This window comes from Condylura cristata, unplaced genomic scaffold (genome assembly GCF_000260355.1).
Source record: "Condylura cristata isolate star-nosed mole 26May11 unplaced genomic scaffold, ConCri1.0 scaffold00008, whole genome shotgun sequence".
NCBI classification, from domain to species: Eukaryota; Metazoa; Chordata; class Mammalia; order Eulipotyphla; family Talpidae; genus Condylura; species Condylura cristata.
In genome coordinates, this window is record NW_004567109.1 from 41,818,749 (window position 1) to 41,842,376 (window position 23,628).

At 33.5% G+C, this 23,628-nt stretch overlaps 1 protein-coding gene across 3 annotated transcripts in view; it reads right to left on the reverse strand.

The window, feature by feature from the left end:
• Window positions 1–9,468: 9,468 nt before the first annotated feature.
• ZRANB2 (zinc finger, RAN-binding domain containing 2) overlaps window positions 9,469–23,628 on the reverse strand; it is a 14,903-nt gene continuing 743 nt past the window's right edge. Inside the window, exons 2-11 of one of the 3 annotated variants that reach the window (XR_001145265.1) lie at window positions 21,941–21,993; window positions 21,749–21,857; window positions 20,496–20,578; window positions 17,791–17,867; window positions 17,453–17,587; window positions 16,499–16,668; window positions 14,974–15,060; window positions 12,889–13,047; window positions 11,762–11,831; window positions 9,469–11,231 (exon numbers count right to left, since the gene is read on the reverse strand). Coding sequence is in view for 2 of the 3 variants with exons in the window: in XM_004679121.2 (XP_004679178.1) it covers window positions 11,168–11,231; window positions 12,889–13,047; window positions 14,974–15,060; window positions 16,499–16,668; window positions 17,453–17,587; window positions 17,791–17,867; window positions 20,496–20,578; window positions 21,749–21,857; window positions 21,941–21,993 (937 nt within the window). In the remaining variant the exon portion in view is untranslated. Of the gene's footprint in view, window positions 11,232–11,761; window positions 11,836–12,888; window positions 13,048–14,973; window positions 15,061–16,498; window positions 16,669–17,452; window positions 17,588–17,790; window positions 17,868–20,495; window positions 20,579–21,748; window positions 21,858–21,940; window positions 21,994–23,628 lie in introns of all 3 variants that reach the window. The other 2 variants (XM_004679122.2, XM_004679121.2) reach the window with 2 other exon arrangements.

A 23,628-nucleotide genomic window follows, 5' to 3' on the forward strand; every position in this document is an offset into this window, starting at 1 on the left:
ACCAAGTGGAAATTTTGCCTTGAAATAGCAGAAATTTAATGAAGACAGGCATGATAGCGTAGTACATTTTTTATAAGCTGATGTTTGGCTTCTTTACAAGTACTTCTCCATTCTATCAGAGTTCTTCATGGTGGTGTTGCTGTTAGCCCTCTCCTTTTATGGTGAGGTAACTGAGATGCCATGAAGTAAAGGGTATGTTCAAGGTCTCACAGCACTTATCTTTTAGTTTGAACTACAGTGTACTTTATATAGATATCATAACCACTTTCAGTAGGTGAAAATCAAGGGCAAGAACAGCTACTCCCAAATCTATAGAGGGCCTGGTTTTCCTGCCTTTTCACATTGTACAGAAAATAAGGTTTTAAAAATTACTTACAGACCTACTTCTCATATTTAAGAAATTAATCATATAGCACTAGAAGACCATTATAGACTTCAGATTGACTTTACGAGCAAGTCTGATTAATTTCCTTGCCTTTCTTAGCTTAGGTGATATCCTTTTTGAATGTACATGAGTAGTAGGTGAGAAATGTCTCCATTCTCCTGGGATTTTTTTCTTTGCTGTTGTCCTGTACTTTTTGAGAGCTTGAAAAAATATTATATGGTTATATATATATTTTTTTAAAAATTTATTTATGCATACAGAACTGGGGTGTAGGTCACAGATGTGAGTGGGGTATGTGAGGGAGGATTCACCAGAGTCAGAGTGGGGAGTAGAACAGGCAAACTGAGAAAGTACACTGTTGAGGGGAGCAGCGGGCGGGTCAGGAGAGGTCTGCCACGCCATGTGGTCACCTCCATGGCTGGAGATGGAACATCCACTAAAGCGGCTACTGTTAGCTTGTAGTGCTATGGCTTAATTCTTCTTTGCTGCCACCAAAGTTTTTAAAGGAGTATGCAAAAATGCAATTTAAACTACATTTTACCAATAAGCATTAGCCATAACTAATGTGATATTCTTTGTAAAAAATTTTTCTTTTGAAATTTTGTTTAAAATGTGATGTTTCTAATAAGAACAATAGCTACAAAGGAGTTGTGGTTTTTAAAAATATTTTCCAAACACGTTTTGAATTAAACCATAAATGGAAAATATTTGCCTAAAATGTCATTTGAAACATGAGCTAAGCTTTACTGAAAGTATTTGTATGAAAATACTTATCAAATTTAATTTTTCAGCAAAATTCTTAAATTGTATTTTAAAGAAACACCATTTCTTAAGTCATACAGCAAAGAAAGCAGTTAATTTCTCCAGTTACATCCCCAAATTCTCATTTGTATTTATGAATATTGGAATTCGCTGCATTGTATGCTATAGTCAATTGAACTATGGAAGAATAAAATATGTCAGGACGTGCAGAACGTGAAAATTAATGTCAGCCTCTTCTACTTAACCTCCATACCAATGCACTGAATTAATTGCATTTCAGGTCTTTTGTAAAACACTCTTCTCTTTTTACTATTTTGCTTCATGCTATTCTAAGTCATCTGTTTTATAGTTATTCACTTTGTAAACAAGTGGTGTGTGGGACCTGAGGAGTCACAGAAAGATGCTGGCAGCTGAATTGTGGCTAGCATTTTGGTGTTGAAACAGAAACACACTGAATTGTGTTGTTTGAAACGCCAGCTCCCTCTAGTGATGAAGACGGTACACTACATTAGAGCTATTCTAAATGATAATGGCTTGCTTAGTTTTAAAACAATTTTAAAACTTTTACATAATTTACTTACCTTTTTTATCTTACAGGTTTACTCAATAATACATACCTATAGTTATCTTGTTTCTTAATGAGTGCAGAAACTGGCATATCTGGTTAACCAATAGATTGGTGGAGTATTAAAGATTGAGTGCAGGTAATTGAAAGATCACACATTTCAACTCGTTTTTATGGTATATAATTTACCCACTATATAATTTTAACTGAAATCCTGCCCTAGGAAATTTAGCCTAAAAAATTAATTTTATGCCTCCTTCATCTTACATTTTAAATTCTACAACATAGATCAGGCTTGATTTTAGTATTTACTTATAAAACATTTAAGATACGTATAAAAAAATTTTCAGCTAACCAGATCCTTGAATACCAGACTAATGATGGAAAATATCTGCAATTCTTGCTCCAGGAAGTCAATTACTAATTTCAGCATATTTTAAAGTCATTCATTCACACAAGAAATAGTTACTGAGCACCTGCTCTTATGTCTGACACTGTACTGTTAGGTGCATAAAAGAACCAGTCTTTATACTTATGTAGATTATATTTCAGTGCAGGACTCTTTTTTTTTAATCTAAATTACAAAATTATGATCTTAATTTCTAGCTCTTTGGATAGATATCACCTCTCATTTCTCTACTTGCATTTTCTTTCTGGGTCCTATTTATTTAGTACTATAAGTTAAAAAACATTGTTGAGAAAAACGTTTATCTTCTCTTTTGAGTTTAGGGATTTCTGTTCAAGAAAGTTATGAAGGTCTCTTTTCATAATTCCTATATCCAAGTTACATTTTGGAATATGTTTGCTTTAATGTTTGTATTTTTTTTTTTCTTTTCTTTTTTTTTTTAAGATTTATTTATTTATTCATACAGAACTGGGGTACAGGCCAGAGGCTCAGGGGTGGTGAGAGGCTTCACCAGAGACAGAGTGGGGAGCAGAACAGGCAGATTGACGAAGTACACTGCTGAGGGGAGCAGCGGGCAGGTCAGGAGAGGTCTGGCTCGCCATGTGGTCTCCTCCGGGGCAGGCGGCAGGCGGGAATCGAACTCATGCGGAAGTGGCTTTAGCTTCTTAGTGCTGTGCTTTAACCCGCTGCACCACCAGGGAGGGCCTAATGTTTGTATTTTTAATAAAAAATTTTATTTTCCTTTAATACTGATTTAAAACTACAAGACACTTAAAATTTTTCACTTTCTGTCAAGACAGACTATTTTTGATGGATTATCATATGGATAGCTAGTTCCGTTTATTAAACGCATAATTCATTTCTCAAATGAACTCCATTTTTTCATATATGAAATTAAAATTTTATATAGCCCGGTACTTGAGTCTTGATTTCTAAATACCTTTCTCCACTAATACCAGTGCTCCTTGAAGAAATGGCTAACTTTGGCAGAAATACAAGATGAACTTAGAGCATCTAGTACTACCAGAGTTAAAGTGTACAATAAACAAAAGAATGGAGACACTGAACTGGAACAATTATGAGCAACAAATTATAGTGAATTATAAACTAAATATATGTTAAGTCCATACTGATATGACTGAGTAAGTGGACGACAAACCCATTTAAGACACTACCCCACTTCCAGGAAGTGGAGTATTCACTCCTCTTCCCTTCTGGCATGTTAGACTTTCTAATTTACTTCCAAAAACACTATGGAGAGTAACAGTACTGTTACAATGCAGAAAGTTGACAAGCACTATCTTAACCAAGCAATGGTTAACATCACCAGTAATGTCATGTGGCTACAATGCAGTAAGGATACTCTTCACTCCTCTTCATAACACCAGTCAAATCATGGAAATAATCTCTAAATGAATGTCAATCTACAGCATACCTAGTTAATATTCAATTGTCAAGAAAGACCATGAAAAACAAGAATGAGAAATCAAACGAGAATTGGGAGACATAAATTAGGCAATATAGTATCCTGTATTGGATCCTGAATTAAGTGTTAGTAGCAAGTTAGTGGAATTCAAATAAAACCTGGAGTTGTTAATAGCAATGTGAAAGTGTGTTTTAGAGATATGTAAGGTATTAATGTAAGTGGCTGGCATATGAACTATGCAATTTCTCTAAAATTATTCTAGTAGTTAACCTGAATTTACTATATAGACTTTCAATAAATGATTTTCAACACATGTTCTCATTCCATTAAATTGTATTTCTAGATGAGTAATTTACTGAGGAAGTGAAATACATATATCTGAACTGCAAAGGACTGGTTAACATGTTACCATCATCCAGATCCATAAATTCTAGCAACCTGGTTTTTTGTGCTCCAACTTGATCAATAATATAGAACTGTCACAGTATGTACTTGTGCTTTGGGCAGTCTTATCTCCATAAATGTTCCATCTGTATTTGAAAAGGACATGTATTCTGGTTGCTAGGCATTTAATAAATTAACTACATGTAGTTGACATGTCTTTATCCTTATTTTTATGTTTACATTGAGGTGAAGACGCCACTATGAATTTCTCAATTTTTCCTCCATATTTTGAAAAGTTCAAGACTCCACTATGAAACCCTTTAGTTTTTTCCAAATCCTTCATGACATATAACCAGTTCTTTTGATTAGCATCATCTTAGATTTTTAGCCATGTTAGTCTTAAAAGTTTAGTGTTTTAACCCCATCAAAAAATGGGCAGAAGAGCTAAAAAGACACTTCTCCAAAGAGGAAATGCAGATGGCCAACAAACATGTGAAAAAATATTCAACATCACTCGTAATAAGGGAGATGCAAATTAAAACCACAATGAGATACCACCTCACCCCAGTGAGAATGGCACATCTTCAAACAACTAGTAACAACAAATGTTGGTGAGGATGTGGAGAAAAAGGAACTCTCCTGCACTGTTGGTGGGAATGCAAACTAGTACAACCACTATGGAAAACTGTTTGGAGATTCCTCAAACTGCTAAACATGGAGCTGCCCTACGACCCAGCAATCCCACTCCTAGGTATCTACCCAAAAGACACAAAAACACTGATTCAAAAAGACACCTGCACCCCGATGTTTATTGCTGCTTTATTTACAATAGGAAAAACATGGAAGCAGCCCAATGCCCAAAAGTAGATGACTGGATTAAAAAGATGTGGTACATATATACAATGGAATACTACTCAGCAACCAAAAGAGAAACACGTCTTTTGCAGCAACTTGGATGGAGCTGGAAAAGATCATGCTTATGAGATAAGCCAGAAAGAGAAAGAAAAATACCAGATGGTTTCACTCATAGCAGGAGTATAATGGACCAGGCGAGAAAATAACAAAAATAATGAACAACTATATACCAGAAACATTTTGCGGAGGTGGAGTGGGGAATGGGTTCAAAAACGGGGGTGGTGGGTGGGGAGGGAAGTGCACGGGATTATGGTGATGGCACACGGGTGACATGGTGATGGGAAACCCGTGGGGATTACAACTGAGATGGTAAAAAAAAAATGTACAAAATGATGTAAAAATAAACTGTTATAAAATTTAAAAAAAAACAAAGTTTAGTGTTTTTTTCATGCCTTTTGCAGCGACATGGATGAAGCTGGTACAGATCAGGCTTAGTGAAATAAGCCAGAAAGAAAAGGAAAAATACCAGATGGTTTCACTCATAGCAGGAGTATAAAGGACCAGGCAAGAAAATAAAAATGAACAATTATATACCAGAGACATTTTACAGGGGTGGAATGGGGGATGGGATCAAAAACAGTGCCGGGAAAGAAGTGCACTGGACTATGGTGATTGCACATGAGTGATTTGGTGATGGGAAACCTACAGGGATTACAACTGAGATGGAAAAAGGCACAAAATGATATAAAAACAAACTACTGTATTTTTAAAATGTTATGCCACCACCAACAAAGTTTAGTGTTTTTTTGTAGAGCAATCTTCATTTATCCAGTGACAACCACTGCCTTATAACTGGTAATATTAATGTAAATCACCAGTATGGTGGGGTTTAGACCTACAACTTTTTATTAGCTTTTTGTTTCCTTTTTCTGCTTTCTCCTGGATTTATAGTTCTAGTATTTTCCATGTGTCTATCATATTCAGCAGTTACTTGGGATTTATCTGAGACTACCTTTAAAACACAGAACACTTCATGTCTAACCCTGTAATAACATCCAGTTTTCTTAACCTGTGTGCTGTACATATTGTTATCTCATAATATACTCCAGTGGCCCTTTAATACGAGAAACAGAATTGAGTAATCAAAAGTTTGCAATTCATCAGTATTCTTATACAGAATATAGAAAACCAGGCTGGTGTTTTCTATATACACTAGTTTTATTTAAAGATTTTATTTATGCTTACAGAACAGGGGTACAGGTCAAAGGTGTGGTGTATGAAGGGATTCACCAGAGACACAGTGGAGACCAGAACAGGCAGATTGACAAAGTACACTGCTGAGGGGAGCAGGAGGGTCAGGAGCGGTCTGCCTCGCCATGTGGGTCAGCTCCCTGACCAGGGACTGAATTTGTGCTGCAGTGCTTTTTGAGGAGCTTCATAATGTGACGCTTTAAACCCATTACACCACTAGTGAGAGCCCTGTATACTTTTAAAGCTACTGCACTATTTCCTGGTTTTGCATGGCTTCTGGAAGCTACACATAATTTTTACCAATTTCAGTGTAAACATTATCCTCTAGTCACTAGATCACTTAAGTAAACCATGTTTTTAGTGCTTATGCCCTAACATTATTTTCTTGACTTGTTTGATAACTGTTCTATCTTGTGAAACTGGCATTTAAGGGGAAATACACAATAGAAATATAGCTACTGCTACTATCGGGAGTAGGTAGGCAATAAGCTTTAAGCATCAGTATATGTGAAATATATGAAGACATGGGGAAGGAGGGTCAAAACAAGTCAGTATTCGCTGAACAATTAATGGAAGGCACAAAGAACTACTCAGGGTCCAAGAGCTAGCATGAAGTAGAAAATCACATCAGGGCCCTCTCTGGTGGTGCAGCAGGTTGGAGTAGCACCGCAAAACTGACCCTTGCTGCCTCAGTGCGAGTTCAATCCCAGGCCCCGAAAGTGATCCATCCACATGACACCATCCCAGACCTCTCCTGACCCCCCACTGCTCCCCTCAGCAGTGTACTTTATTGATCTACCTGTTCTGCTACCCACTCTGTCTTGGTGAATTCTCTCCTCGCCCCTGCATCTCTGGCCTGTACCACAGTTCTGTATGCATAAATAAAACCTTAAAAGAAAAAAAAATCAGTGTTTTCACTGGAGGGGAATATAGAAATCAAGTACCATTTGCTAATCTACCCCTGGACCACACCTATTCAAGCCAACTTCATAGTACTTTCTCACTGGAAGTTCTCAGCCTGTTTAACCTAGTAAGGCCACATATGTTTTTGTTTCACTCTGGGGGAGACAAAAAACTCTGTTGAATCCAATATAAACTTAATTCATTTTCAGTCACTGTTCAATATTCATTTTAATATGGACAGCATTATTGTGAAGTTATTTTATTCTCCAAGTTTTTCCACAATCACAGTATTTTTTTAATTTTTTTTAAAAAGATTTTATTTATTCATACAGACCTGGGGTACAGGCCAGAGATACGGAGGGTGAGAGGATTCACCAGAGACAGAGCGGGGGCAGAGCAGGTAGAGCTACCAAGTACACTGCTGAGGGGAGCAGTGGGAGGGTCAGGAGAGGTCTGCCACGCCATGTGGGTCACCTCAGGGGCAGGCAGGGATCGAACTCATGCAGAAGTGGCCTAAGCTTCTTAGTGCTGTGCTTTAACCCACTGCGCCACCAGGGAGGGCCCAACCACAGTATTTTTGGTCCCTCAAAAACTCAACTGAACCTTAAATCTCTGAAAATAAGTTCACGTTATTCATCTATAAATTTATTCTTTTAGACAGCTCAAGTCAAATCTAAGTTTTGGCCTTTTCATTCAGGTAGGACTGATCTTTACCATTTTATCAGACTTTTGTTACATAAGAAGTTATCTTATGAATGTTTCTTCCACTATCTCGAGTTTACCAGCAAGGTCTTCATACTTCCTTGAATGTTAGATCTATTGTATTTTAGATCACCCACTAAGTTTTTGAGAACTTACCTGATTATTTGATTTTTCTTATGCTACAACCTTCTGATATCAAAGAACAGAGTAGGTTAAGGGAAAGATATTAACTACAGGGATAAATCTGAGCAAATCCTACCATAACCAAGTGATGAAGGCTAAATCCTGTGATGGCATATAGATTATCATGTACTGACTTGAGTGAAGAGGTTACTGTGGGAATCTGTAAATACTGTAATTCGGAACTAACACTGTGGTAATGAAGAAAATAAATGTATTTTGTGAGATGTTTTAAAAATTAATTATCATACATACAATAAAATGTGGTCAGAAAGGCAAGTTTTTCCTCTATGGTGTATTTTTCAAACACCCATAACTAGAGTCAAATCATGAGAAAAACTAAACTAATGGGGCATATGCTACATGAAACCTATACAGCCTGAACTCTTCAATATTGCCATTCATCAAAAGCAAAGAAAGAATAATGATTAGACCACAGGTGAGACACGAAAATTAAGTATATTTTGAACTAGATTAGGTCTGGTACAGAGTAATGAAAAAATGGTGCAATTTAAATAAAAAACTGGGTTATAATTGATAGCAACATACCTATGTTAGTCTCTTTGTTTTGACAAAAAATGCTAACAATGATGAACACTGTTGATGGGTAATTGAAACTGTATAAGCCTTGGAACTTTTCTGAAAATCTAATGTTATTCCAAATTAGTATGTTGTCTCCCTATCTACCAATACAAATGACTGAATACCCTTTTATCAAATAACGAGGTGAAAAAAAATCTGACCAGCTTGACTTAACATTTATCTTTGGAACAGGTTATTTGGTGATCTTAAAAGGTAATAATGAAATATGCTACCAGGCTTGTGATAAATTCACGTTTAGCCACTCCATAGCTTCCTTAGGCAAGTTTTTAACTTCCTTAAGCTGAACCATTCTTTCCCTAAAATAGATATACACCAGTATGCAAAGACAACAGAATCAATTAGATAATGCCTGCAAGCCATTTATTATATACTGTAAACTTTTAAACCATCACCCTCTTTTCTAAAAGTAGAAAGTAAATATCTACAGATCAGGTAAACTAAAAGGTTATTTCTATTAAAATTTTTTTTAACTATTAGGTTAAAAAGAGGAAGCAGAGTGGAAAAAACTCCCTACTAATGTACCAACATTACACTGGCTATAAACATGAAATTGATACCATGGAGAATAGACTTGTTTTTACGTTCATAATTGTGCCTACAGGCAGGTCTTTTGTAGACAGTTTGCCCTGAATTTAGGTATTTATTACAAGGTATTATTCAGTATTATTTAGATAAGATTCCAAATGAAAATTTAAGAAAACGTAGCAGTTAAAATGGACAGCTATTGAATGCTATAAGCTTTAATTCATAAAGCATATTTGAAGTACTATTTTACCATGTGAAAAAAATGTACTGTTGTTTGATGGAACAGTCATATAATTTGTGCACTCTCCATTAAAAAAGGTCCAAAATAAGGCTATAATGATCACGGTTTTAGAGTACTTTAAAGAAAGCATTTTTATATATAAATACAACATATAAAGGATAGGTGAAAGTGAAGAGTCTAAAAGTAAAGTCAAAAGTAACAAGACTGTAATTAGATTAAAAATAAACATTAAACCAGAGCTTAAAAATTCTAATTTATTTCTAACAAACACCACTTGATGCTTGACTCACAGGTTTTATTTACATTTGTCTACAGCATCATTTCCTTATGAAATGAACTATTACAGCTTAGTCAAACCAAATGAAATCATAATCATTTGAGTTGTCTGTAATCTACTATTAGCTAAATTTATAACCTTGCATTTATTTAGTACAGCCAAAGTTTTAAATACAGAAAGCACAAGAATAAACCAACGGTAACATGTAGAATCTAGAAGATCATCTGGGCAATTTAGAAGGTGGACTTTCAAGAAGTCTGAGGCACAATTACAAGAGAGTAAAAGTTCTTGTGCAACCTATGGTAAACGTAGCAAAGAAAATTAAGACATAAAAAAACAAGGGGAAATTCATGTAAAAATATCAAAATATTTCTACATACTTTGCTTTCATCTTTAGTTGAGAAAAATCACTCATTTTGAAGAAACAAAAACTGTTCTGTCTACTATGTATTTTAAAATGCTTTACTTTTTAATTGAAGTAGACATTAACTAATGTTAAGGGAAAAACAAAAAACATCAACCAAAAAAAGAAAAACAAGGAAAAGTGGGCACTGATCCCCATGACAAAAAGCCCCCAAGCAAGCACAAATGTTTCTTTCCCTTAATATACTTACCTTGCTTGTCACTGTAGACTCTGTTAAGAGAAATCTGTTTTAAACCAGACACAAAATGGAGCTGGAGTGACCAGATTTTAAGAAAAAAACAAACTCTTCAAGTATTTTAAGCCATAAGTAATTTAAAGTGAACAAGAATAAAAATTGTTTCTGCTTTTGTCAGAACTTAGGTTCTGCTTAGAAGAGAAGCAGTGTTTAAAGTTAAACACTGCAAGATAAACGTTCACTTAAATTCGCAATGCCTCTACTCTCTTTAATACAAAGAGAGGAATACTTCAGAAGCTTTCACCAATTTGTTCCCCAATAAATATGACACAGTTTTGTTTACCTTATTCTATGTGATAATGTGGTAACTAGATTTAAAGGGGATCTCATACATGTCTTAACACATTAGGACAAACAATCTGAAAATATGATGTTTTTCTCATCAGATAACTTAACAGTAGAGAAAAGATGAACTAACAATGTCTTGCTCAAAATCATGGATTAGAAAGGGTGAAATAAATAACATTTTTTCTTCTGCAATTATAAGATTTTTCTGCATTAGATGTGATGGTACAAAAAGTAAAACTGGATAAGAGAAAAAATGATTCTAAGGCACCCTCAGCATATAGATAATTTTCTAGGTGACCAACTGTTTAACTAGTTTTAACTAATTTTCTGCTAAGAATAACTTTAAACATAGGTTTACATAAAGAAGTTGACACCTTTCCCCAAATTAACATAAACTGTTTTCAACAACAACCTGTCTTAAGTAAACAATTCATATTTGGAAATGAGAAAAACAAGAGTTCAAATTAGTAAACAAATTACTTTGCTATATAGCTGAGATGGTATTAAATGAAACAAATGGTTATAAAGATGAATGATAAATAGAGCCGCTATTCTGGAACATTATGGCTTAAAATACTATTTACTTTTAATTTCACAAATAAACACAGCTGTATTGTTCTGAAAAGCAATGAAAGGCATGCACCTCTACTAGTAGATTTAGCACTTCTGACCAAGTTAAGACACCAACTTCTTAAAAAATATGCTTCATGCACTGTACTTTTTTTTTTTTTTTTAAAGATGTATATTTTAATACATTATTTCTTTTTCAAACTTGAACGGGAACCAGAATGGGATGATCCAGAAGATGACCTGTGGTGCCTGGAAGACATAATAATGAAAGCAGTAATTTAATAAGCTTAACTTAAGATATCAGTAGTCATTCTGTAAAACTTGTGAGAATTTAAGAAATTAAACTTATCATTATGTTGGCAAAAGAATAACTAAAATCAAAGATAAAGGCATACACATAAAAATAACTTAGGCTTTGGCTGTGAGCCCAGTTCTAACTGTGATTAAAAATTTTCTATAATTAAAAATATCTCATTTTAAGATATAGCCACCTCTCAATTATTTAAAGTAATAAAGGAAAGCCTTGCAAAAAGGTGTAAATTTACATATAAAATACAACAAAGCCATATAAACTTGGTAATGGAAACGTGACTACATTCATTTCCGATATACTCCAGTACAGAAGTCTATATGTAAAACAATGATACAGCAAGGCTTCTGTGTATGAGAATACATAATCATAAATATTTACGGCTTGGAAATTTGTCATACAAAATGACTGTACAGTTAGGTTTAGGAATATATTCATGCAGCTAGTATGAGTAAGTCAATATATCAACCTGGGTAAAGTAGTGGTGTTCCGAGGGGTTGGCCCTGGGCTCAGGGTTGTTTAGTGTTTTCACCAATCACCTGGCTTATGGAATAGAGAACATGTTCATTAAGTTTAGATGACAACAAACTAGGGGGATTATATGTGGCTAAAGTAAAAATTTGCAGAAGTGGTAAAAAGCAACAGAAATAATAACTGAATTATTGAATAATTTTCTTACAAAAGAACAAATACACAGATACATGACTAGTTGTGTGAAACCTTAATTCCTAAACTACAAAATGTGAAGACATATGTAACAACAGATTATCTGTACAAGTAGGAATCATGAGGTAACCCTACCATTGAAACCAGCAACAATCAGATTTTACCTCATTTTTACTTAGTTAAGTGGAAAGGATATGGAAAATTTCCAAAGATTACAAAATAATCCATTAAAATGACTATGCTTAAACATTGAGAACCAAGAGAAAATTAATGAAAATGAATTATTAGCTTTTTGCTGAAAAGGATGACATGACACTTGCACTCTCCAAATTAAAAAAAAAAATGTAAATACATATTAACAATAAAGGTCTTTCTCTTAAAAAAAAAAAAAGGACTCAGACTGCAAGATGAAAAATGTATTAGCTACAAGAACAATTTCTTTATAAAGGGTATGAAACAATAATTTGCTGTGGAAATGCATTTATATATATTTAAATAAGGACAATTCCTAATGATCTGAAAGTCAATTTTTTCTGTTAGATGCCCTAGAATCCCAGACTTCTAATTTTTAATGTAAAATCAATAGCATAATTAGCACATAAGTCAACCTCTAAATCACATCAACATTTTCTGAATTAAAATCTTAAAAGATAGAAATAACCGAGAGTTGGCTATAATTATTTATGAAAATAAAAATTTAAACAATAAAATGATCGGATAGTGGAAGACTGATCTATAACTTTTCTGAACAACCTGACCAAAGCACACAGAATAAACAAAGCAATTGATCTGCCTTTTGTAGCTCAGTGTTGAAAAGTACAATTTAAAGTTCAAAGGAGAAAACAAAAATCTGATCCTTCACTAGTAAGCTTAGTGTATCTATTAAACACACATAAGAACACCCATTCTTATTTCTACAGAAACCCAAACCTTTCGGGTGACCGTGATCTTGTTCGTCTTTTTTTTCGATCACCAGATGAAGAAGATCTAGAACGACTTCTCTTTCTGTTCCTCTCAGGAGATGATGATGAGCTTGAGTAAGATCTTTTTCTTGGGGAAGAAGAGCCCCTGTGGGACCTGGAGCTGGATCTTCATTGATTGAGAAACAAATCAAACATTTCATTAAAGGAAGAAACAAGGCAAATAATTTAGTTAACAGACAGCTCCAAAATAAACAGGATTTATTGCTATGAAAATTTTGTAAGAAGGAGTACTTACTGCTTACTCAAGAGAAGACTTCTGGTTCAACAATGAAAACAACTCTATTTAAATACTTCAGCTCTTTTTAAAATTTTAAGTGCTCATCACTTATAACTGAGTACCAGCTTAATATAGTCAAATTTTATATATTCTTTTTCTGAATAAACTTCTTAAAGTTTCATTTTGTATTATATGAAAATAGCAAACCAACAGGCAACTGCATTTGCATGCCTTTTTTAATTAGAAAATGTAGAGAAAAATTTGTCTCATATCCCAATATCCCACTTCCTGAGGAAAAACATAACAATTTCTTGTGGAATTATGCAATTTACTCATTAAATTGCTATCAAAAAGAGCAAGGATGGGAACAGGAATGAGAAAGAGCTATAAAATTGCTAAATATTCAAAGAAAAATAAAATGAGTAACTTTAAAACTTGCTTTATAGTAACAGTACTTCTTTTTATGAAGGATCACTAGTCATGAAATATGAAGTGTTGACATTCACATGTTTCAGGTAGAAGTAACTGCAAATGCTTAAGTGCAAATTTTTTTCTTCATTTACATATTTTGGCTGAAGCAATTTAGCTCAAACTTCCCAAAAAATTCACCTTTGGGCTTGAAATAAAATCAAGAAAGCCCAAAAGGAGAATTCTTTGGAAAGTTATAAGCAATCAAAAAAATGGGAAGAGTATGAAGGCTGCTCTGTAAACCTTATAGTACTTCCCAAAGGGAACTGGGACTTAAGGATCTTCCTAAGAAGCACTCAAATAAAAGAACTAAGGCACTGATAATACATAATAACAATAAAGTCATTTATTCAATTTGGTATTAACTTAGTAAGTGCAATATTACTCTTTATTCCCAAATGGCAAAGTGTAGTAGCCCTCGAATGCTACAGACTGTTTAATTTTTGTAAGAGTTATTACAAACCCTTACGTATAAAATTCTACGAAAGCAGAATTTTAGTTTTTTTTTTTTTAAATCCATGTTGCCTACAATAGATTTTCAAACTAGCTTTAAAAAGGTAGTATATTTAATTTGGTGATGGGAAGCCCACAGGGATTACAACTGAGATGGAAAAAGGCACAAAATGATGTGAAAATAAACTATTATTTAAAAAAAAGTCACAGGAGTAGAATTTAAGAGTTTTGTTTCTTTCCATTATGCTTCCCTCTATAGAACTGACTAAATGAAATAAAATTTACACTTAAGATCACATCGTATCTAGCTAGACTAGCCATAGTCTAGTCTGTGGGATTTAAGAATAGTATCTAACATATACTGTTCATATTCTGTGGGTTGTTAGGAAAAATGGAAAGATGCATAAACTCTTCCAGAAACTAATCTGATATAACCCAAAATTGTTAGTAATGAAACAACTGCCTTGCAAAAATAGTCTGTGTGGAGGCAGGTTTATTTTTTGCCTTTTAAAAATGAAGTAAATCTTTACTTTTTATTTCATGTCTCTTAATTTTATTTAAATACCACCACACACATAACTTTAATGTACTAGAGATTGATGAGAACTGGCTCCATCTTCCCACCTCATCACATTTTAGCACAGAAGTAACAAACCTTGTGTAATTCAAAAAGCAACCACCCTAATTCAATCATGGGAATGTCTTGGCACACTGCTGGCAATGGAAACATCATCTCACAGTGAGAAAATTAAGCTGATGGCAAGTGCATTAGTTTTCTAATGCTAAAATAAAATTGACAAGTAGAAGCAAAATAAGAGGGAAAAAAGCAACAACACCTTCTGCAGCCTTTTTTTTTTTCCTCTCTGCTTTACAGAGAGATGCTACCTCATTCACCTTGATTTCGACCCACGAGATCTCGAATGTTCTCTGGAACTGGAACGAGATCTTGACTGCGAACTGGAAGAACTTCTTGAACGGGACCTGGAACAACATGGAAGGAATTTTTTTTCCAGGACAACTTAACTGAACTTTGAGATATGAACACTGAAAGAAAGATGAGCATTAAGAGTTTATTTCCATGTTAAAAAAAGATTACTTAGAGATACATTTTCAAGACAGTATTTTTAAGGTTAAAAATACTTTATAATTCTATTTTAATACTTATGCTAAAATTGAAGATAATAACTAAAAAAGTAATCAACTATCATTTTTATAAGTTTGTCTAAGTTATTCTAAAAGTCACTCAAAATTGTACAAACAAAACCACTCGACATTATCAGTTTTTCAAGAGTGAATACTTAAGTTCAGTTATAAGTCACCTAGGATTTAGACATCCAGGAATATTTAACATTGCAGTTTATATTTAACTTCTTTGAAATGTCTTTATCAATATCTCTTATAAAATCTCCATTTCTTGTGTCTCCGGCGTAGCAGGAAACTTTAAGTATTGGAATGCATCTGGTTAAGCCTTTATTTTTACTGACACTCGAAGCTTACACAAAGGAAAAATAAAACCACAATTGTTTACTGATTTACATAATTATTATTACTGGAAATATATGAAAAGGAGATATGGTGGTTTGAATTCTAAAAATTACCAATGAAATATAAAATCCATTAATCTAATCTACACTTTTAATTTATTCATAAATAGCCCATAGAAAAGGATTATCACATTTCATTTTAAAATTACTATCTTTTTCTTTTAAGTTTGTCAGGTTTTATAATACTCAATAAATAATCTAATTTAAAACTCAAAAATATTTTATACCAAATTTATTGCCCATTTCACAACTCCAAATAGGAATTCTTCAAGGGAATATTATGGCAGTAAAACCTTACTTTTACTGTTGAATACAATAATCAGAACATATCTAAATATTTTACATTATTATCAAAATAATGTTCAAATACAACATCAATTAAAACCTTATTCCTGAACATCTCAAAATTATAAAGTACTAAGCCAACAGAATATGGCTGATTATGTGCCTTTATCCAGAATTCCTATGCCAAAGTTTATAATTAAAACACTGTAATAGCCATCTAATGTCTAATAAATTTCTGTACTTGCCTTTATGACCAGTGAAAACAAAATTTTTCATTTCACTCACTTAAAATCTAAACTACAGTGAACTTAAAAATTATAATTCTGTATATGTAATGATTAACTTTTATTCCTATTTTAAAAGACCTGGTGCTAAAATGAACTTTGGTCACATTTACATTACATAATTTTGAAAACAATGGACAACTTCATATCACTAAGGTAGAAAAATTGTATTTTAAAAGTCAACTCAAATGAAATCTTTAAAATAAAAAGGAAAGCTCAGATAAGTCAAGAAAAACAAAATTTATAAATAAAGAAGTTAGATACTGACATTTTGACTGGTGTTACCCTTGACCTGTACCCGTTTACCTGGACCTAGACCTTGAACTTGAGGGGGAGGATAAGCTTGATGAAGATCGTGAATGTGAAGATCGAGATTTTGAACGACTTCGTCTATTAGATTTCTTTTTATTACTATCTTCTTCTTCACTGGCATCAAGATTATATTTTGATAGATCAGCATCATCTTCATCCTCATCCTAACAAAAATTCAGTCAATTACATTTAGACAAAGATATCATGTATCTACTAGAAAAGATAAGTCATTCTGTGTACTGGTTATCTCCACAGGGATATATGATACCACTTACAGCTCAGTAAATTCATTCTCAATCTTGAAATCTATGTACTACTTTTTCTCAGCTAAAGAAACCTGACAGTTGTCCCAGACATTTCAAGACATAAACCTTAAAGTCATATTCATTTCGGCAAATAAATTGTGGAGAATTCTCCAAAACTAACCCCCTTTCAAGTCCCTGAATCCACTTTTCTCAGACTTAGTTGAAACCTTTATGCTTTCCTTTGCTATATTAAACTTTAGGTAATCTCCCTACCTGGAAATCCATCGTCTTCTAATTACCTCAGTGAACTGACCACTAATAAATTGATTAATATCACCATGAAACACAGGCCAGACACATAAGTATACCTCATTAATTTCTTAAAAGCTTCATTTAGCTAAACGATGTTATTACATCATGTGTCTTTATAACTGTACTGCTATCTAAATTATCTTCATTTGTCTTTTCCCCTCTAGAATTTAAGTTCTGCTAAGATGAAAGTTGTTATGTCTCATTCACTACTGTTGCTCCAGAGGAAGAATTGTACTTAAAGCAAGAGTTCAAAGCCTTAATGAGAACTAATATATAACAATTTATCAATCCTAAGGGCTATATTTTGTCAAAACACTTATAGTGTGATAAATAACATATGGTATGAGATGTGAGATAAGGCAAAGGGGAAATTAGAGAAGAAATTATTTACCTCATCTAACTTATATTTGGAAAGATCTTCATCCTCATCCTCTTCTTCTCCCTCAGATTCTTTGTCTTCAACTTCCTTTAAAATAGATGCAGGACCAACTGCCTTCCCTCTGTATTTTTTCTTTTTACGTCCAAACTAGAGAGAAAGTTTCATTATAGCTCTGTCAGCTTTTCCTAAGAAATTCCTTTTATATATTTCAATCAATATATATTCAATTAATTATGATTTCTTACAAAACAGAAACTGAAGGACTCAAATTGTATTTACAGAAATAAGTTACATCAAAAAATTTTCTTTTGCATTTAATAACTCAGCCTGCACACTAATACATTGCTTACCTCGTCATATTCACCATCAGATTCTTCTCTTTCTATATATTCAACATTTTCTCTTTCATTAAAACCACCACCATACCCTAAAAAAAGGGAGGCATAAATTGTTATCCTAACTCAATAATCACATTAACAAAAACATATTCAAAACACCTTCAGACAATGGAGAAAAAGAAAATTTTATCAATGACAGCTGCATTATCCATCTAGCATATTGTTAGTTTTTCAAAAAGCATATTAAAATAAAAAGCCACTCGAGAACAATTTCACAATCATAAGCAATGAATCGATTATTATTCAGCCACAAAGAAGGAAAATGTACTATTTGCAACAATATGGATAGACCCTGAGGGCATTATTAAGTGAAATAAGTCTGACAAAGTCAAATACTATAAGATCTGTTACATACGCAAGCAAAAAAAAAAGCTAGTACATACAAAGAACAGATTGGTAGTAGAGATAGGGAGCACACAGGGTAACACTGGAGGGCAATAATGGGTGAAGAGTCAGGCCAAATGTACAAAACTCAGCTACAGGTCAAGTATATAATATTATATCAACTGAAGTTAATAATACTGCACTGCATATTTGAAAATAGCTAGTAAAAGATCTTAATGTTTTCCTATCAAGGGAAGACCAATTTTCTATCTATGTGGGTGGTGGACATTGGCAACTTACTGTGGTAATTATTTTGCAATATATATAGTGAGTCATTGCACTACATACATGAAACTATATGTCAATTATACCTCAAGAAAAATTTTAAAAATAGAAAAAACCTAACTGCGCTTTTGTAGAGTTCTTTGTTCGTTTAAAACTATAAATAAAAAAGACGCAGCACATATGGAGAGCTAAAGAATAAGTTGTAGTAAGATTGAAAAAGTTAAACTAACTCACATAGGTAATTTTCTGTAAGTGTGTAAGGTTCAATTATTGCAAATAAAAACTGTTTATGTGAGCTCTCATATATGTCACAAGAAAAAAAATCTAAAACTACTAACATCTAAGTAAGGTTATGTGGTATGAATCCATAACAAATGTAGGAAATACAGTAGTTCACTGCCATGAAAAAACGAGAACTTATCTTCCTAAAAGGCGAGTATGAGGAATCAAAGCCATGGTATGTATCTGTCCTTTATTTTATTGGTTTAAAATTCTTCAGGTAATATTGTAAAAACTGGTGCTCCTGCTTCCATGTTTGCTACCCTCCTTAGTCTTTGTCAACAACCAGCAGTATTAAAAGACAATTTGACATATTACTGCCTTGTCAAAAATCCTTCATCTACTTCCCATTATCTTTATTATAATTCTTATAATCTCTTCACTATGATTTATACAGCCTTTGCCTAATTCTGATGTCTTTTCCAGAGCTAGGTAGAGTTCAGTGAATCTGACAAATTCTTTTCTAGTCTCAGAGCCTGCATACAAGCTATCTGCCCCTGCAACTTGTTCAACAGGTAACTCATATTTCACTTTTTGATTTTAACACTGCTCTCTCAAGGACTTTATTAATCTTTAAATTCAGTTTAGATGAAACAAGCAACCAAGAACCCTTGTATGTTTGGAAAATGTTACAATGACTATATTCTCAAGTTTGTCTCACAATAAAGTATAAAAAGGTAAGAGTCAGTAAAGCATCAAATAAAGGTTTCAAATAAGTCTAAATTACAATTCTGGTATTTTGACAATCCAAATTCTGATATATTGAGAAAGTAATTTGCAAAAATAAGTATCACAATGTATCTACTGCAGTTATCGTTAAAGGTTAAACCAGTAGAAATAGCCCCAAAATCCTAAAACAGGAGCCTGGATAGTTAAATTATACCATCATTTAATGTAATTGCACAGAAGTAAGCAAGCAACTTTTCAGAGGTAGTGCAAGTTTCTTTTACCCCGTTAGTCCCATCCTTAAGAATAGCTCCTTTGAACCTTACAACTGCCTTATTGACAACTTCAACACCAATCAGCTATTTATAGCGAGGAACATGGAATAAGGTCAATATACAGAAAGATAGAAAAAAAGATAATGAATAAAATAAGGAATCAAACATAAATTTGAACGACTCCAGTTCTTGTCTTATGAGAGTGAAATTTTGGTTAATGAAGTCATAATTACTAAAAAACTTTTGACTTCATCCTAAAAATCAAAATGGTTTCAAAAAATCTGAAATTTGAATAAAAAATAAAAAAGAACTCTGGTTCTAACTGGGCATGAGAGGAATATGTATAGACTCCAAATAGATGGCTATTTTTCCAAGAGAAGATATAACAATTTTGCCATGATGAGACAGAAAAAAACGTTTCTGAGGGTAGAGGAGAGAGGCAGCAGCAGTCATACAGAAAACCTTAATCCAGATTTCAGGTTTAAGAAAGAAGCTGATGGTTGGTGGTAACAACCAGGAGGGCAGCCAGATCTTACAGCAATTTCAGTTTTGATATAACGAGTTTGACATTTACATTTTAAACAGGCAACTAGACATATGGGTTAAAGCAGTAGCTTCAGCTTCAACCTAAACTTGTGCCTCACAATGTGTCAAGGGGTTACACTTAATATTAGTGTTTAGGGAGAAAAATAGCCTAAAAAATACAGAGGAAAGAAAAGAAAGCTTAGGTGTTGGGTCTTGAGAAACTCAAGAAGATGACAGATATTATCAGCAGTTAACTTCTTAGTTTTCCTAAAATCAGTTACTTAGAATGTGATTGTATCTTACCTGTTCTTTCTTCTAACTTAGCATATTTAGGAGTATTACACATGTTACATTCTGATCTTCTGGCCCAATTCACATTACTGCAACTTTAGAAGTGAAAAATATCAAATTAATAAACTATATTCCAAGAAACCAAAACAACAACCAAAAAACCCCCAGCAAATAAATATTTAGATACTCTAATGGGCCCTTCTTGGTGGTACAACGGGTTAGGATGCAGCACTGCAAGATGGCTCAGTTGCTTGAGTGCAAGTTCAATCCCAAGTCCAACCCCAAGTCCCATTGGTGATCCACATAGCACAGCAGACCTCTCCTGACTAAACCATTTCTCCCCTCAGCACTGTATACATCATACTGTCTGTTTTGCTCCCCATTCTGACTTTGGTGAGTCCTCTCACTGCCCTTCCACTGTGGCCTGTACCCCCGTTCTGTATGAATAAAAAAAAAAGACATTCTAACTTGGAGGCGAAAACTAGAATGAAATTATATCACAAAGAAATACTTGCTAAAGAATACAAATATTGTATGATGAGAAAGTAGGTCCAACAGACTGGACTATTTAAGCAGAAAAACAAGAGCTATATGATATGAACAGACATATGGTATATCTGTTATTTTATGAAAACATGACATCATCTACAGAAATTTTGCTATCTTAGGGGAAAATACATCATTGTAAACAAAGATGCTACTAATTTCTCAGTCTCCAAATTCATCTCAAAGGAGAGTAACAACATATCCTCCAAATGTTAATTCTTGAGGATCATTTTGGGCACTGAATTCTGTAGCTTATAAAACCCAGGGAAAATTCTAGGTTAATCACATTAGTATCTATAGTATTAGCAATTTAAAAAAGACTCTCTTCTGTATAACAGATTCACCTATGAGCAGAAATATGGGGTAATAGGAAAGACAGGCAAAAAGAATTTTATGGTACAATTCACATAAATGATAGCAGTAAAGTCTTTGAAGAGTTTTAGAAAACACACAGAAAACATATGTCAGTGGCCTTTAAAGAATCCACTATCCTCTGTCAGGGGCTGTTAGTGTACCATAAGCAGTTGTTTATGGGGATACAGGATCCATCACAGTAACAACTATTATTACCATTATAAAAAAATTATGTTATATATCAGATTTAATTTAAAGAATCACCTCTTTGTCAATGTAACTACCTGAAAAAAAATGGGTAATATTAACAAGTAGTGGCTAGATATATTATTATGGAAGAATGAACAATTATTTGAAACACATACGTTTTACACTGCCAGTCATTAGCACTAAATAGGCCTCGACTCTTTTCTGCAAGTGTCTTTCCTATTTCAGTGCCCCCAGCTTTCATCATTTTAGCCTCAGTTGTTTTCTCTGTAAATAGAAAAATGCAGTATGAGTCTGGAGAAATAAAAAATCATCTATACATAATCTTGACCTGTTCCTTAAATGCTTACCCCGACCACATCTATTACAGCTGGTTCTTCTGGCGAAGTTTACATTTCCACATCTGAAAATAAAGCAAGATACATTTTTTTCAGATATATTTTAAATCTGTAACTTTGAAATATGTCTACTTTATATATCTGGATACTGAAGTTTCAAAACCAACTCAGTCATGTTATTCTTATAACTTGGATGGAAATACAAGATTTGAGGTGACAAGTACAGGAAGAGAAACTCCAGTCTTTCAGTTAATTAGTTACATTGTGGTAAAGTAACTTAGATATCTGTGTGTCAGTAGCCTCATATTAACATTTATCATTAATAAAACCCCTTCCAAAATTTAAGTCAAATTTGATTCCATATCAACAATTACTGATGAGGCACCAGAATTCAAGAAAAAGTCAAAGTAACCCCAGCAGTATAGAAATAAAGACAAAACACCAAAAATGTGTTAAGTATCAGAAGAGATACAAAATCCAAAATGAAATAAATAAAAAAAATAAATAAAGGGTTACATGGATCTTGAACAAATGCCCTTAAAGAGGAAAGATGGAAAGTAAAGGCACCAACTATAAATATACACTAGTATTTAGGCTTTTAAAAACATGTTAAGTGCTATAATGCCATGTGAAGTTCTTTTACAAAAGTTGACTAGGTTCTAGGTGTTATGCTTAAATGAAATTAAGATGTTAAGCATGAAATGGACAGTAAACTGAAGCATTCCAACTTTAAGGCTGTCCCCCTCCCCCAAGAATATTCTTTATGATACCAATAAGCACTGAAAATACTTTTGAAAACATTTTCTAGAGAAATAATTCTCATACTAGAAATAACATTCTATTTATATGTCTGTCACTGAGTTGAAATGTTCTCTAAGAACTACCTCAAACATTTGGGTGTGATGTCATTACTGTCAAAAGCACATTTTGCAAGCGACCAACACAGCAAAATTTTTTCTATACCTTTTGAATGTTTTCAACAATCTTACCACACCAAGTAATGTTACTCATAGCACATAAGTTTTGTTCTATTTAATATTATTGTTAGAGAGCCTTGAGATCCTTCAGGTCATCATAATTAAGCAACTAAAATGCCATCAATTTATCATGTTAAAATACGCCATTTTACTTAAACTGCTTTTAATCTGGATAGAAGACAAATGCTGGGGAAAGGGATTCAATGTTTCAATGACATTAGAAAATTTGAATTATTAAAACTATCAATAGGTATCAACAGAATTTTTGCTATATTTAAATGCTTAACACACACTGGGTATAGTTTTTAAGCAAAGTTAAATAACTTCCTTACAGTTAGGACTAGAATCAACAGGAATGCAACTAGAAGCAATAGGATCAGAATTCAACCCAATATTGTTCTAAAGTTTACCTCTTCCCTATCATGAGTTCTATTTAGATGTGCGACTAGTTTAGAAAATAGTAAGTCAAAAATTATTTTCTTGGTGCATGAGTTAAGCGTTCATTTTTTTTGACACTTACTTTCCATAATTTTCATTTTTTCCAAATGTACAGATATATCAGCGGCCTTCAATAAAAACCTATAGAGCCCACTGGCTACAACAATATCAAAAACCAGAGTCACTAAAACACGTGCTTCCGCGCTGAACGGACCTCCAAGGCTGAGCAGGCCGGAAAAAAGAAACAAAACCACCCCCCCCCCCAAAAAAAAACCCGGGCCTCTT